The sequence below is a fragment of the Budorcas taxicolor genome, chromosome 9, assembly GCF_023091745.1.
Source record: "Budorcas taxicolor isolate Tak-1 chromosome 9, Takin1.1, whole genome shotgun sequence".
Classification (NCBI taxonomy): domain Eukaryota; kingdom Metazoa; phylum Chordata; class Mammalia; order Artiodactyla; family Bovidae; genus Budorcas; species Budorcas taxicolor.
The window spans coordinates 73260861-73277413 of NC_068918.1; the positions used below are offsets into that span (position 1 = coordinate 73260861).

Below are 16553 nucleotides of genomic sequence, written 5' to 3' on the forward strand. Positions count from 1 at the left end.
GGTTTTCTAGAGCAAGCTATTATTAGCTTTGAGACAAAGGTTCGGATTTCCTTTCCCAAAAAGGAAATCACTGATCAGTCTGAGAGACAGTAGTTGTGCTTGGTTGATTTGTTTCATACCATTCAGTAAAGCAGCAGTTTTGTGGAAGTGTGGATCATAAGCCAGTGTTATGGTAAAAGTGTATGAAAGGACGTGAAGCCTGGTCAACAGAGGTTTCATGTACCTGGAGTTGCTCCAAATGAGTCATCTTTATCTATCGTAAATCTTTAGTCTTTGGAAGCTGTTATGTAACAAAGCTTATGTCTGTCTCCATTAGCCTTGCCTCTCTCATTCTGAAAGGTCATGGACAGTCAAGGTAATTCCATTTTGCAGTTTAGCTTGTAAGTCCACGTTCATGGTCTGTCTGCCGTAAGAATGAGGAAACACTGATTCCTTGAGTCTTTTGAATTGCTTTTGATTCATCCTTTTAAACCCATGTGGGCTTGAGGCTGTATAACTGGGCTTTCTCCAAGGCTCTAAGAGGAGCAACTTGCAAATTTGTCTTTTGTTTACATGTCTATTTTCAAAGGCTTTTCTCTTATTTAAATATTCATCACATAAAAATGTATTTCCTAAATAAAGTTCCCTAATTATAAGTTCATAATTTAAGAATCTGAAGGTACTTTGTGTTAAAGACAGACATTTTTACTGAAACAAAGAACTTATCTTTGATTCAGAGTATAAATAATGCAGTCAGTGGTTTTTGACCAATTATTTTCTTTTCACAGTGGACTTATGTCACTGGATATCATTCATCCAAAAGCCAAATAGTGTTCTGTCCAAGTAATGTCTTATTGTTTTTCAATATTCTAAGATAAATATTTGTGATATTCTGCTTTCAGTAATTTATTTGACTATGAGAGAAATTAAGACATTAATAATCCCTCTCAAAATTAGCTTTTTTGGAAAGAAAAATCACATAAGTCTGTTGCGTATACTCAATTAGTACCAAAATATATAAAAATTAAGTGGTTATTTTGCTCTCAGTAGTAACTACATCTGGTACGTGTCTTTCTAAACATTTTATATACATATAATTTCTTGTATACCTCTCTTCCTATATAGATAGAAATGAAAAAAGTTACATTTGAATGTGCATATACACTATTCATAAACTATTGAAACTTGCTTAATTTTGCATTATGTCATGGACGTTCTTCTTGAAAGCCTCATAGATGCCTTTGTGACATGGAGGTGTGTGTTTTAACTTTTGACAAATATTACAAACACATCCTGACTAGTCTAGCTTATTCAAAAGAACTATTTCTTACAGGAAATATATATTCTTTTTATAAAGTGTCAGTCTCTTTCTTAGATGTGGGCATTAGTTTGTTATACAAGATTGTTAGGCCAAAAGAGGGTATATAATTTTTCAGATGCATTTCAAATGTCTAAATGTGGTCAGTGTTATCTCTCAACAGGGCTCATTTGGAGGCCAGTGCTGAGAAATGGAACAGATTGCTGACGTCTTTAGAAGAACTGATCAAATGGCTGAATATAAAAGATGAAGAGCTTAAGAAGCAAATGCCTATTGGAGGCGATGTCCCAGCCTTACAACTCCAATATGATCATTGTAAAGTAAGTTGACCACATACAGTGGGTACCTTTCTTTGTTCATTTTTATTTTGTGAAGTAAATATTCCAAATAAAATAAATATGTTAGTGGAACCAATTATGACAGGATTTTTTTTTCCTTCCTCTGTTTCTAATTACTAGTATTTAGGCATCTTATTGAATTGCATGCCTTGCTCCCTTTTGTTTCAGATTAAGTTTTCTCTTCATATTTAACTGAAGAGTTTTTCAAATGTTGCAGGTATCTAAAGCATAATATTATTCTTAGCTGATCATGAAATTTATCTATTCCTTATAGATTTTAAATTGTATATATATTATATTGGGGAAATATTTACTCTAAGTTAATCTTAAATTCAGCAGTTATAGAGTCATAAAGAATTACAAACTATTTTGTTTTATTAAATGAAAGTGGAGAAAAATAAGGACTTGTAGTAGTATAGATATAAGTCCGAAAGCAAATGAAGACCTTTGTGTTTAAAACTGTTTTACAGGTTTGTGGGGTTTTCTTTCTTTCTTTCTTTTTTTATCTTAAATTCTTTGTTGCATTTTTATTCTGTTCAAATATCTATCTCTATGCAAATTTGTACTTTTACTTCGAAAAGCAGATATACTGAATATTATCAAGTGACACATTGACTCTTATGTCCTTGAATTATTTAGATTGTTTGCCTCATTAACTTTCCTCTCATTTATTTTATATCTCTTCATACCCATTTTCTCATATTATCGCATATCACCTTGTTTTGTTATATTGTTTTACTCTTCACATGCAACACAAGTTCTTATTCTAAATCTTTACATTTTGCTGTGATGTTAGAACTCTGTTCCCATTTTAAAAAATGACAAACACTAACATATGCTTCTTCTAAAGGAAGATGTCCTCTATGTTATAAGCTGCTTCAATGCAAAATGATAAGATCCTGAAATTTATTTTATTTCAAATGCTTGTGATCAGGTTATTCAAGTTACCATTTGGGTAAACTTTATCTTTGTACTTGAAAAGAGAATATAATATAGAAATAGCTCTAAGATTGAGATAAAAAGGAAGATACAGTATGTAATAATAAAGATAGAAGATTTGAAATTACTGATTTAAAAAATCAATGTCTCCTTACTTTCTTCAGCTTTGTCTTCTATTGATTATTCATGTACCCATTTTGAGGATTCAGGTATTAGTGATTAAATGGAATAATACAAAGCTCTTTTAATACAATTATTTTGTTACGGAATAAAATGTGTTTTTGACTGCACTACCATTTTGATTAAAGCTGAAATCTTGAGGTAGGAAATGATTTTTCTTTTGTACAGGTTCATGTTGATTCTAGATTGTGAAACATGTTTTATCATAGTCTACCTTCTAAATTTATCAATGATCCAAAACTACAAGTTCTCTTAGTATTATATATTATTAATGTTTTGATGAAAGCTTCATATTTTACTTTGAGAACTGAGGTGAAGATGCGAGGATAAATAACTTAGGCAGTAGATTTTAGAGTGAAGTTTGTGGAGATGTATTAGTTTTCTAGGTCCACCATAACAAAGTTTCTAAATAGGTGTTTTAAACATCAGAAATTTATTTTCTCATATTTCTAGAGTCTAGAAGTCTGAAGTCAAGATGCAAGCAGGGTGGGTTTCTTCCGAGGCCCATCTTTGAGTTGTAGATGGGTGTCTTCTCTCTGTGTCTTTACGTGGTGTCCACTTTGTGGGTATCTGTGTCTTAAAACTGGTCAAAATGCCCTCTTTTTATAAGGACCCTTGTTATACTGGATTAAGGCCCACTCTAATGAATGGCCTTATTTAAACTTGGTTAGCTCTTTAAAAGCCCTGTCTACAAATTCTGTCACATTTGGTCAAAAGTAACCTTCTTTCCTAACTGCCAAGAGTAGTGTTTCTAATTGCTATAAATTATTACAAGGAGAGTGAATCGCTGTGTGTTGGTACAAACAAGACAATATTTAAAGATGTGACACCTACATGTAATATTCGTTTACTTTTCTTACTGAACTTTGTTGGCTATAGACATAGAATAGTCCAAATGTAGCAAAACCTCAGCCTTGCCAGTATTCCATCCTCAGTCTTTTCTTAAAATCAAAATCCATTTGGATATACCTGTGGTAGCTCTATGTTTCAGGCAAGATTTTTCTTTCTTGGGTATTTGGAGATATCTTTTCCCCCAGCCTTCGTATGGTTTTTATCAAGGAAATCGTGTGTGTGTGTGTGTGTGTGTGTTTGTGTATACACAACTTAGAATTATCAATTGTTAGGACAGAAAGGAACCCAAGAAATAATTCAGTCCAGTCCCCTTATTTATAAGAAGCATATGATCTCATATCTGAGTTTTCCTTCCTCCTTCCTTCACTTCTAGCAAATACTTAACATTTACTTAGTGTACGCCTGGCAGTTTGTAACACAGCAGAAGGACACTGGTACAAAAAACAGACATGGGCCTGGCAGGCAGGGAGAACCTATGTTTGTCATTCTCCACCTGGGAGTTCCTGTGTCTTCTCTGTGCTGTGAGAAATCATTGCCAACAAGGTTTGTAGCTCAGCTGTGAACTGCACATTGCTGTCGCAAATCTCTGGTTGTCTGCCTAATCATCCATTTCTCTAACCCCTTACTTTGGTCCCTTGGTTATAATTTATGCATGTTTTCAGTTCATGTGCACATTTATTACTAATTTTTTTTCATTAATGGGTTGTAGAGTTCCCTTCAATTATAACATTATGGTGTAGCTTTAAACATAACACAAAATAATTTTTAAATTAATTTTTTACAGATATGCTAGGCATTAAATTTAGCATTTAGTTTTTCTTATTATTACAAACTCTGTAATTTTTTTTACCGACTTGCTGTTTTAGGTCTTTAATTGTCATAATAAAGTTTAAAAAAATCTTTTTAACTTCAAAGAACACTTGCCTTTTGACTTACCTAGTTAAAACAATGAAATTCAACCCTTGAGTGGTTTGATATTAATATTAGGCAAGATATTTTATTCTCTGAAATGTTCCTTTAGAAAGAGGGGAGACCTTGTATTTGATTTCAAACTCACACTCATTCTATAGGTGGGATAAGATATGAGCTGAATTACTTTATTTTCAATCACACAGTACTGTTTAGAGAAGTTGAATAAATTTGATATAATCTCTGCGTGCTCAATTAGAATGTCTAGAGATTACTAGATGGATTTTTTTAAAGTAAAAGACAAAGAAATTTACTCTGATTTGTTAATTATTCCAGGAGATATGATCACATAAATGCAAGTCTTGAATGTCATTGCACAGAAGTCTTTTAAAAATCTATTTAGAAAGTGACACCATATGTTACATTATGGACAAGACAAAAATACACATTCTCCAGATGCCCCAAATAACGACCTGTGCTGATGTTACACTTAATTAGCACTTAAATTTTACACTAAAATTTCCAGTGGCATTATTATATACAAAGTGAAAAACAAACCTGTGTCTCAGTACCTTAGGTGTATGTAGAGTCACTACATGCAGAAAACTGTTAGATGACTCAAAAGTTGCTTCCAATAAGGTCAAAATCTGATGTCAAAGATTTATTTGAAGAATTTGGAGAAAATAATTATAGGTAGGCATCTGATGATTTAACCCATATCCTCAGCAGTATATGTATTCAAGTTCACTGAAAACTTTCTTTGGCTCATCTCACTTGGATAGTGGTGTATTGTTCTCTATTCTGAGACACCTTATGTTGGACCTGACTATATACAAAGTTATTGAACCTAGCACATGGTCTTAGGTAGACCTGGTTTCAGTTACCACCCCCACCTGTCCCCAGCACACACACACCAGCCCTGTAATCCCAGCTTTGGGGCATATTGTCTAATCATCACTATATATGACCACTTAGCAGGGGACACATAGTAAGTAAAGCAACAGATGTTGGAGTTATTCTTTAAACTAGGACTTAAGCTTATATTTTATAGAATATTTTTAATATTAGTTCCTCTGTGTCTGCAGTTTGTATTTTCCCTTAGATTCATTATGTTTGAGTGCTCTAAGGTTTAATATCGTAACCTATACTTATTTTTTAGCCTATTGGTGCCTTAAGCAAACTTAGACTCCTCAAAAAAATGGATGAAGCCATTGAAACAACAATATTTTTGAGAATTTATATGGGATAAGATATGAGCTTAGAAACTGGAAGGTGATTTATTTCTTGTTCATAATAAAAGAACTTATCATGGAAAGGCCAAACCCATAACACTAATGTGCATACACTGCCTTTAATTAACTTATTTAAGAGTAATAGGCAAATTATATATGTTTAACCATGAATCTAATTACCTTGAAAGGCAATATTTGAGTGTTTGTAAGTAAAAGAACACAAATGTATAAAATATAAAATATGAATTATTTTATATTTATATCTCTTTACCCTGGGTCCAGTCTACTTTCAATGTCACAGATGGTAAGAGACTCACTTATCTCAGATGTATGTATTCAGTCACCTCTGATACAAAGAGGTTGATTTATGGAAACTCATATATTCTCAAAGTTTTCTGAGTCCCAAGTATATTTTTATACTCTAGTACTTTACATGTATATCAGTGATTTAATGACACTTTTTCATAACTGTTCTTTGATAATGGCAGTGCCAGTCACTTCATCATCCATCCTTCTATCCATCCATCCATCCATCCATCCATCCATCCATCTATCTATCTACCTCCACTATTCACGGAATGACTTATATTTTGAAATTGATGCTAAATATACAGAGGGCAGTAAGACACAGCCACTACTTCAATAACATATTTCACTTATTCTTATACCTAAATGCTCTGTGCTTATGACTGTATCCAGAAGAAATATACATTTAAATATTTAGGTGATGGCTCTGAGACTTCAGTTAGAATGATACTGTAAGGTCATATTTCAAAGCACCTCATCCGCTCAAACGCCTAATAATTACAGATAAAATGTAAAAAACAGAAAAATCAAACATGGCAAAATTGGGCTCGAAAGTACAACAAACATTCTGTAGATCAGAAACAAAGCAGAAAAAGAAGCTAGTAGGATTGATGCTTCTGGAAAAATGTAGCAGTCCTAGGCAATGAGTAAGCAGAAAGCCCCCATAGCAAAGGCTTGGCTCAGCAGTCTGTCTTATACAGGGAAATGCGTGACTCATGGATTGGCATCTTTTCCTTCTGTTATTTAAATGTCCCAGGAACTGATATTATGAAACATCAATATATTTTGAACCCTTAATTAAATATCTATACTTTCTTGGATGTTTTAACCAGTGACTTAGAACACTGATAGATTTTCAGCAATAATTCTAATAAATACTTTGTTCAATGTTTTAACAGCCCATCATAGGCCAACCTGTTAAATCATAATCATAAGTCAAAGTGCCTTGATGGTAAAGTGTTTGGCTTGGCACCTGGTTCACAGTAAATGCTCAGTAAATGGTGGCTGGTCTCATTTCCCATAACTGCTGAGAATCGGTCTTGATAGTTTTGATTATTTTTATTTTGTTTAAAACTGTCATAGGCTATATGAGTTGTTTTAGCTAATTAAATAAAACCATAATAATATCTGTTATTTACTGTCTAGCAGAACTAGCTTCCCTTTATAATCTTGGATCAACCTGTTACATTAAGCAGAAATCATGCTCTGAACTTTTTAGGTTTTTGTTTGGTAAACAATACAATCATATTATCTTTTTTTCTCATGTAAGAACAAGTTTAATACCCTTAAATGTTGAAATAAATTACTACTATAAAATATTGACAAAGTTTAATTTTTCTACTTAGTATAATTTTAAAAGTTTTTTGGGAAATGAAGTCCTTTATATGTAGCTTCACTTTCAAAGGTGTGAGATTATTGTTCAATCAGCAATTACTTAGAAAGCACCTATAATATATATAGCATTCATTTGTAATGTTATGAAATTACTTCAGTCAGATACTTGAAGATTGGATAAAACTGCAGATTCAGTTTTTGCTATTTGCACTTCATTTTCGTAACAATGTATATATTAAGTTATATAGGGGCAGTTATCAGAGCTCTAATGCACTTTCTGCAAAATCTAATGCATGCTTGATTTTAGAGAAGGAAATCACCAAGAATAATTGAAAGTGTATGATTCAGGTGCAAGATCTTATGAGTTTTTCCAGTCCTTCAGGGCTACTCTGTCCTTTGCTTAATTCAATTTCATTCCTATATTCAAACCTCATTATATAAAAATCAGGACATTTGGGCCTTAAACTGAATTGCCACGATATATTTGCAAGTTTACTCATTAAAATAACAAATTTGAACATTGTGTTTAAAACAGAAACATGCCACCTTTAAATTTAGAGTGTGTGTGTGTGTGTGTGTGGTTATACTCCCTATTAAATATGTTATTCTCCCTGCTACTCTTTGCCTGAAAACCTGTAATTTCAAGGTCTTGCTGTGTTATAATGTTACCTAATGTGAAAAGTCAGTCTTTTTCTAAAATTGATTATTTCCCAAGTTCCCCTTCAGCCTTTGCCACCTGTGTTGACTTCCTTGGTATCAAAAGCACAGCCATCTAAGGTCTGTAAACTAAGACTGTGAAAGACCTAAAAAGCAACAGTTCTGTAAGTGAGTCTGCACCTACCTACCCATTCAGCTGACTGCAGTTGACTTGCTTCCCAAGCCTGACATGGGTATTGAGAACCTCACCCCAAAGGGCCATAGAATATCTAAGTTTAGAGGGAAAGGCTGCTAAGTCGCTTCAGTCATCTCCAACTCTGTGCGACCCCGTAGACGGCAGCCCACCAGGCTCCTCTGTCTCTGGGATTCTCCAGGCAAGAACACGGGAGTGGGTTGCCATTTCCTTCTCCAAGAGGGAAAGGCGAGGCAACCTAATAATTATCTCTGCCTAGTGGTGAAATTGAAGAATGGACAACAGAGGTAGGCAAGTTGAGGTCTGTGAAACCAAGCAGTATGGTTCTCCCTTTCATTCAGCCCTTTCCTAATGAACTGCCGTGGTCATATTTAGCTGAGAGATAGTTTCATTTATCGAACAGTTCATTTATTTGTTCAGGAAACTTCCAAGGTGCACCTGATGTTTGCTACATTCCTTGCTAGGTGCTGAGCATGCGTCAATTCCTAAGACTGTTTTTGCTGTCACAGACTTCATCATCTAAGGACAGAAACAGGCTCAAAAACAAGCGACTACAGTAGATATCAAAAACGCTGTGATGTGAGTATGTATACACAGCCAGGAAGATACAGATGAATCAAGGCTGTTTGTACTTGAGAAGATTGGAAAAGCTCCATAGAGCAAGTATGTAGCTTTTGAGCTGGAAAGAGACCTTGGAATAAAAATTCACTAAAGAGTGTTTGAAAACTCCTGGAGGGAAAATCCTCCAAACTGGCCATGACTTAGTGTGACTTGGAGTATGCAACAGAGCAGGAGGTGTTGCTCATTCTCTTTCTGATTATATTTAGAACAAGGCTGAAGGAGAAAGAGAATATAAGTTCAGGATCTAAGATCGTGCCTCATAATAGTAAACACTAAATATATTTGCTAGATGAAGGGATACATTTATATATGCACATATTTTTTAAATGTAGGAAAGACTACTGTTTTATTACTGTGAGAAGCTTGAGGATTCCTATCTTAGTTTTAGCATTCATACTTAGTCTTCTGATTCAAGCATCATTTTTTATGTCAATGGGGTAGAACCAAAATGAATTTAAATATTAAATGTTCATTCAGGGATGTTAACCAAAACTCTTAAAACACTATGGAGATTCTTTAAAAAAAAAAAAAATTGTCTGCATACCAATGACAAGTAAGCTTGTTTTCTTTGCCTTTTTTCACATAGTTTTATTAGTGCTATCAAATTTAACGACTCTTCTGCCCTTTTTTGCTGTCATACTATAATGACTTCAGATCCATATATGCTGATTTAGCTTTGAAAGCAAGTTGGGGAGAAAAGTAAATTACATTCTAACAGATTCTCCTTATGTTTGTGTCATTTTTTTTTTTTTTCTGCTTGCATTCTCTAGTAAGCAGTTAAGTGCTTTTTTGAAACGAGAAGCTCAGAAAGCCTGCTGTACCAGCAATACTTCTATTTACTATAGTTCAGATGCCTTCTGTCATGGGTGTGTGTCCCATGCAGTCACCATCGCAAAAGGTTCTGTTCTTTGATGGGCTCTGCACTTGATTTAATGCTCTGCTGCCTCCATCTTGAAATTCTTGGTAATATTTGGAAAAGGGGCCCTGCAACTTCACTTTACACTGGGCTCTGCAAATTTTATAGCCAGAGCTGCTTGCATCCAAAAGAAAAACAGTGTGTGTTTTGACATACATAAAGCAATACTGTTACAAGAACAAAAGCCTCTTAAACTTACCACAAGCATCTCTTTTCTCAAGTAAGCCACCCTGAGCCCTGACTCTTGGTATATGTCCCTCATCATAACTTATGTCTCTGTTTGTTAATGTTGGCTGACATGTGACATTTTTGGTCCTCTCTTTCCTATTGGCTCACTAACAGTACTTCTGTCTCTACCTGGCTCCTAAGATACTACTATATCATGATTTTCTTTTCACCTTACTTGTAGCTCCTTCTCAGTTTCCTTTGCTAGTTGCTCCTTCTTTCCTCAGCCTTCTAAAATTGAGATGCATCGTGGTTCAGGCCATGCCAGCTTCTCTATATTCATTCCTTCCTGAACTCCTGATGAGTTCCTTCATTTGTCTGACCTCCTGATGAGTTTTATGTGTCATCTATATGGTCACTCTCAAATTTATGTTTTGATACCATCTCCATCTGGGAATCTAATAGACATCTCCAAATTGGTATGTCCGAGCTGAATTCCTGAACCTGCCCCTCAAAACTTGATCTAACCAGTCTCCCTCATTTCAGTTGATAGAATCCTATTCTGACTGTTAGGTAAAAGAAATAATCACCTTCAATCATGCCTTTCTTGCATACTTAGTCTGTTACTCTTGTTGGAAATCTTTTGGAAATCTTGTTGGCTGTATGTTCAGAACATAGAATTTGAATCTGTCTACTTCTTACCAGCTATTCAGAGCTACAAGTACATCTCTGTTCTCAGCACAACAGCCAGAGAATTCATATTCAAATAAATCAGAAGTCTATAGTGACTTCCCGTCTCATTCAGAATGAAAGCTACAGTTTTCATAATGGTCTTCAAAACCCTGTATGATCTGACCTACCTCCCACTCACACCTTGCTCATCTCATTTTACTATTTTTTCTCTTACATGCTGATTTCAGCCATGCTCTGCCTTCAGTCACAGCACCATGCTGACTTCTATGCTTGGAATGCCTTTCCCCTGATATTTATGTGGTTAATTCTCCACTGCTTTCAAATGTTTGCTCTATGGCACCTTCTTAATGAAGCCTACTTAGACTTCTCTACTGGAATTGTAATTCCCATCCCAATACTCCTAAACTCTTTAATTCTCTTCTGCTTTTCTCTTTTTTCATAGCATTTATAATCATTCAATTACTCATTTTCTATTGTGTCTTTGTCTACTTCTGGCACTCTAGATGCTAAGTCAATATTTGTTGAATGTTGAGTGAATGAAAATACCCAAAAATAAAGGTCCTTTGGTGTGAATGTTCCTTTTTCCTCTTTACCTCTCTATAATCCCTTTTTTTTTTTTTTCAAAAAAAAAAAACATTTTGAAGATACTTCTACTTTATATAGCTGAATCTTTAATAAAGGTAATAGCTGACAGAAATGTAAGCAACAATTTTTCTTCAAGAGCTGGAAATAACATGCTTGAAGTTGTAAGGAAATTTATCAATACCATTATACTTCTTTACGCCTTAATATTGTAGTCAGTTAAGAGGTTACCTTCTTCCTGTCTAAATACTGCCTAAATTATTCAAAACAAGAGTGGGAAAGATTTTTTTATGAGGGGAAAAGATTCGGAATATCTTTGATTGTTGAGGTAGATTTTAAAATATAGCTTATTATTTTACCCTCTTGTGCTGAGTACCACTAGATTCTCCCGGTGCTTGAGCTTCACTTTTGTGTAGAAATTTGATGCCTTAAAAGAGAACAGATTGGTGGTTGTCAGAAGTGAGGAAAGAGATTGGCAGAAACAGGTGAAGGCAGTCAAAATATACAGACTTCTAGTTATAAGATAAATAAGTTTTGGGGATATAACATACAGCATGGTGGCTATAAAATCATTTTTCTTAAAAGATTTTGTTCCTCTTTATTGCTGAGTAGTGCTCCATTATATCGACATACCATTTTTTTCTGCTGATTCTCCAGTAGATAGATATTTGAGTTTTTTCCAACTTGAAACAATTGTGGATAAAGTTGCTATAAACATGGAAGAAAAAAAAAAAAGCGAGATGAGTTAAGATCCCTACCAAACAGGGAGTGGCGTAAACATGTGGAGTCTCTCATTTGGTAACTATGTTGCCATGTATTAATTTTATAAGTAACTCTAGCTTCAGAGATGTCCTGAATTGCATTTTACAAGTAAATCTAGATTCTCATTGATGTAAAACATAATGGAAAAGTTTTATGATTGCTATATGAAAAGTTTGCTTCTAAAACACATTTGAAATTCTTAATAATGCTGTTCAAAAATTGTAATTTGTTCCATTATAAATGAACTTGATTCCTTTTGGCAGTCTTTTCTTAAAAGCATAATTTTTCATTGAAAATAATTTATTACAGATCTTATAAAATAAAGGGCAAAATATCAGCCATAATTTTACTACTCTAATGCAACCATTTTTTTCATTTTGGGTTATTTTATTTTCACATATTCACCTTTCACACAGTTTTAATAGTTTTTCCGATCTTTTTCAAACTGAGATACATGTCATACCTATTTCTTCACGTTGCTATGCAGTCATTTTCACAATCATTTTTCAAGGTTATTTCCTTAATGATCCCTAGTGTAGCTGTACTGTCATGAATCTAAATATTTTCCACGTGTTAGATATTTAAGTCGCTTTCATTTGTTAAATCATAAATAATGTCATAGTGAAAACTTTTGTGTTTGTAGCTCTTTCTGGATCATTCTCCTAGGATATAGACCCAAAGGTGAAATTCTTGTTTCACACAGTATAATCATAGTAATGACTCTTGATAGATTGCCAACTTACTATCCAAATGATTGAAGCAATTTTCTGCTTCCACCAATGCATGGAAGTAAAGTTTCATGGCAGTCTTGCTTGTGATTTCTCATTTTTGTCCCCATTTCTCGTATATCTTGTATCGTTAGAATTAAAACGCTGGTGTTCTGTGTCAGCATGGGAATTTAGAAAGTTGTTTTAGGATGTCTGGCTTAAGTTCTCTCCCAAAAAGAAGAAAGAGGGCAAACTGGTGGCTATGTTTGACTTTGTCGCTTCTAGAAGGACAGGAAAAAGGTCTCATTTGTTGGACTGAACGGTTGAAGAAATTTGATATTTCTACCAAATTAGGGTGAGTGATGTAACCTGGCTGACCATTTTTACCACCACAGAGGTTTACATTGCTGTTTCATTCTGGAACAAGTGGTTCACAAATAGACACTACAATTGTTTGCCTTCTAAGAAACTGAAGTGACATAAGAATTGTGTGTGTGTGTGTGTGTGTGTGTGTGTGTGTGTGTGTGTGAGTCGCTAAGTTGTGTCTGACTCTTTGTGATCCTATGAACTGTAGTCCACCAGGCTCCTCCACATCCATGGAATTCTCAAGGCAAGAATACTAGTACTTCCCCCACAAATAATAGTGAATAGAAGTTGGAGAAAGAAACTTGGTCTCGGAGAAGAGCTGAGATTTATGGGTAGGACTTTAGATTGGCCTGGTGGCTCACATGATAAAAGAGTCCACCTGCAATGCAGGAGACCTAGGTTTGATACCTGGTTTGGAAAGATCCCCTGGAGAAGGGAATGGCTACCTACTGCAGTATTCTTGCCTAGAGAATTCCATGGACAGAGAAGCCTGACGGGCTACAGTCCACAGGGTCACAAAGAGTCAGATACAACAGAAGTGACTTAGCATGCACACACATACAGACAATGTGGGTGATTAATGCCTTTAGATTAAAGAGAGGAGAGGGGAGAGTTGTTATTTATAGAGGAGGGGATGACACCAGGATTCAGTTCACACCCACAGGTTTGTCATTCTTGTCCCTCTTCTCAGTCCAGTGTGACCAAGTTGCCTGTTGAGGACAGAGAAGATGGCGGGATTTCCCTTCTCCCTCTAGGTTCGCTCAGACTCTGTGTTCATATTAAGGAGCTTGCAGGATCCGTCCTCGTCCATGTCAGTGGTGCCAGAAACAACTGATAATACTGCTGTTTCCTTGGCAGTGATTCAGCCATCCCCATGAGTGATGCCTCTTTCATAATGAAAATGAAGAGCAGCTGATTGATTCATGAGGCTTTCTAACTTAAGCCACACGGGTCACTTCTTTATACCACCTTATCCCTTAATCCCCTGCCTTCCCACGAACTAATAGCGGGTGGGGAGAAATGTTCCCCGACCATTCAGAAGGATCATTGAGAATCTCTCTTTAGGCATTTAAAGTTGAGTAAGAAGCAATTGATTTACTCAGCTGCCAGACACTCATGGGAAAACAGCCGGAGCCACTGAAGAGAAGTGGGAGGAAAGGAGAGCTCCGCTGAAGGGGTGTTGGGTTCATAGAAATTACTGAAGATGAAAACTCTGGGGTTTTAGTGGTTAAATTCTGATATGCACATCAGGTCTTCATCCATCTGATGTTCTGGGGCTTCATTCCATTTAAATGAGTGTACAGAAGCTACCTAATAGGAAAACAATGGGAGACTAAATTAGCTTACCAGTTTATTCTGTTTTCTTGAATTGCTTTTCCCCTAATTACATTTACTCTGATTCCACTTTCTTTTTCAATGCAAAGTTTACACATTTTGAGAAGGTTGCTTGTAACTGCCTCTGCCTCCCCGCTCCTCTTTGTTTTCTCAGTGCCCATGTACACATTGGTAAAGATTGGTGGCACCAACACGTTCTCACTTGCATTGTGTTCTCTTCAGACGCTAAGTTCCTTAAGTTTGGATCATGGGCTTATTAACTGCTGTCCTCTCTTGTTGCCTGGCATATTTCTTTATAGATTTGTGCTCGTGCTAAGTCGCTCAGTCATGTCCGCTCTTTGCAACCCCATGGACTGTGGCCCACCAGGCTTCTCTGTCCATGAAATTTTTTCCGGGCATGAATATTGGAAGGGATTGCCATTTCCTCCTCCTGGAGATCTTCCCGACCGAGGGTTTGAACCCGCGTCTCCTGTGGCTCCTGCATTGGAGGCGGATTCTTTACCACTGAGCCATCAGGGAAGCCCTTCTTTGTAGACGATGTGAATGTAATATGTGTCTTGAAATTTTAACGTTGGTGGAAGTGTTTGTTGGAAAATTCTGTTGTATATTCCCATGGCACCTTGGGATGGCAGAGAAGTTGAATCTTTTCTTATGGGCATGGACCGTCCTTGTGCCCTCCATTTATTTTTGACTTGAGGTAGCTGAGTCTCTATCCCCTTAAATTAAACACCTAGGAGCATACAATATAATTTCAATTGTATAATTTAAAATGTAATTTCAATTGTATTTTTTGAAATTACTCTGTATCTTCCTCTTATTACAGCTGATCATGGTCTATTGCTTTTAAGCCCAAGCTTCATTTTACACATGTTTCTCTGGGAGGGGGATTAGGGTCTTTCTGCCTATGTCTTAGAATAGAAAATGCATAAGCTTTGTGACATGGAAAACTGTTAGGTTGATAGCCAAGCCTGAGTCAGCAACATAGCCAGATTCTGTTGTATGAAGAAGGATGTGGTTACCAGGTACCTCTCCTAACAACAGCAAAGCATGTTTTCCCCTCTAACTTTCATGATATAAAATATTTTTGCAGAAGTAGTTACCCTCATCTGCCATTCTCAGTCCTGACAGTGCCAGCCTGCCAAGCTGGGCAAACACTTCCCTAGGACCTTGGCAATTATAGCTCCTTCTACCTGGATCGCATGCTGTCTAACATGGTAACCCTTGCCATGTGTCACCATTTCTGTTTGACTTAAATCAATTACAATTAAATACAATTTAAAATTCAGTTCCTCCACTATACCAGTCTTATTTCAAGGGCATACCAAATAGCCATACACAACTAGTGTTGCCTTATTGGCCTGCATAGTTTTAGAACATTTCCATCATTGTAGACAGTTTTGTTGGGCAGAGCTATTCTAAAGCTAACACCCTGAAAGATCTTGCAGTTTTCATTCTGCCCTCTGGGGACACCAATCATTATGTTGAAGAAGCCTGGTCCAGCCTGTTGGGCAGGTAGAGATCACATAGAGGGAAACCATGGTCTTCCAGCCAATAGCCAGCAGTAATTCCAGACATGTGAGTGAGACCATCTTGGACTTCCAATCCCATTCAAGCCCCAGATGATTACAGCCTCATGAGCAATCCTCTATGACAGCAGCAGAAGAGCCGGTCAAATTAGCAATCCATAGACTCATGACAAATAAGTTGTCACTGTTTTAAGTCAGTCCGTTTAGATGAATTTGATATGATAGTAATAACAGGTGCTACTTTCAACCTAATGACTGCATCAGTTTTGGAACTGTTACCCTATGCATTTACCTCATGAATTAGGATGTAGAAAAAATAAGCAAGATGAAGTAAGCTTACATCACTTCTTTCAGTGAGATAAGTTCTTTGATTAGAGAGAGAAAAGGATATTTGTTATTAATAAAACAATGACCAACAGCAAAGTGAAATATGACTTAATCACTGAGTTACTAGATTATCTAGCTACTTACTAAATGATAAGAGAAAATTAACTTTACATCCAAAATTATTTACCAGTAATTTTCAAAGTAGATCGTTCAAATAATCCAGAGCTAACTGGAATCCAGTAATTATTCCGTTTTAGGATAGCTAGAGTCTGGGGACTCTGGTGTATTTTACTTTGTCAGAATTTAAAATTTAAT

The 16553-nt window shown here is 35.8% G+C and overlaps 1 protein-coding gene across 1 annotated transcript in view; it reads left to right on the forward strand.

The window, feature by feature from the left end:
* UTRN (utrophin) overlaps positions 1-16553 on the forward strand; it is a 543338-nt gene that overhangs the window by 393231 nt on the left and 133554 nt on the right. Inside the window, exon 52 of the mRNA XM_052646047.1 lies at positions 1461-1617. Coding sequence (XP_052502007.1) covers positions 1461-1617 — 157 coding nt within the window. The remainder of the gene's footprint in view (positions 1-1460; positions 1618-16553) is intronic.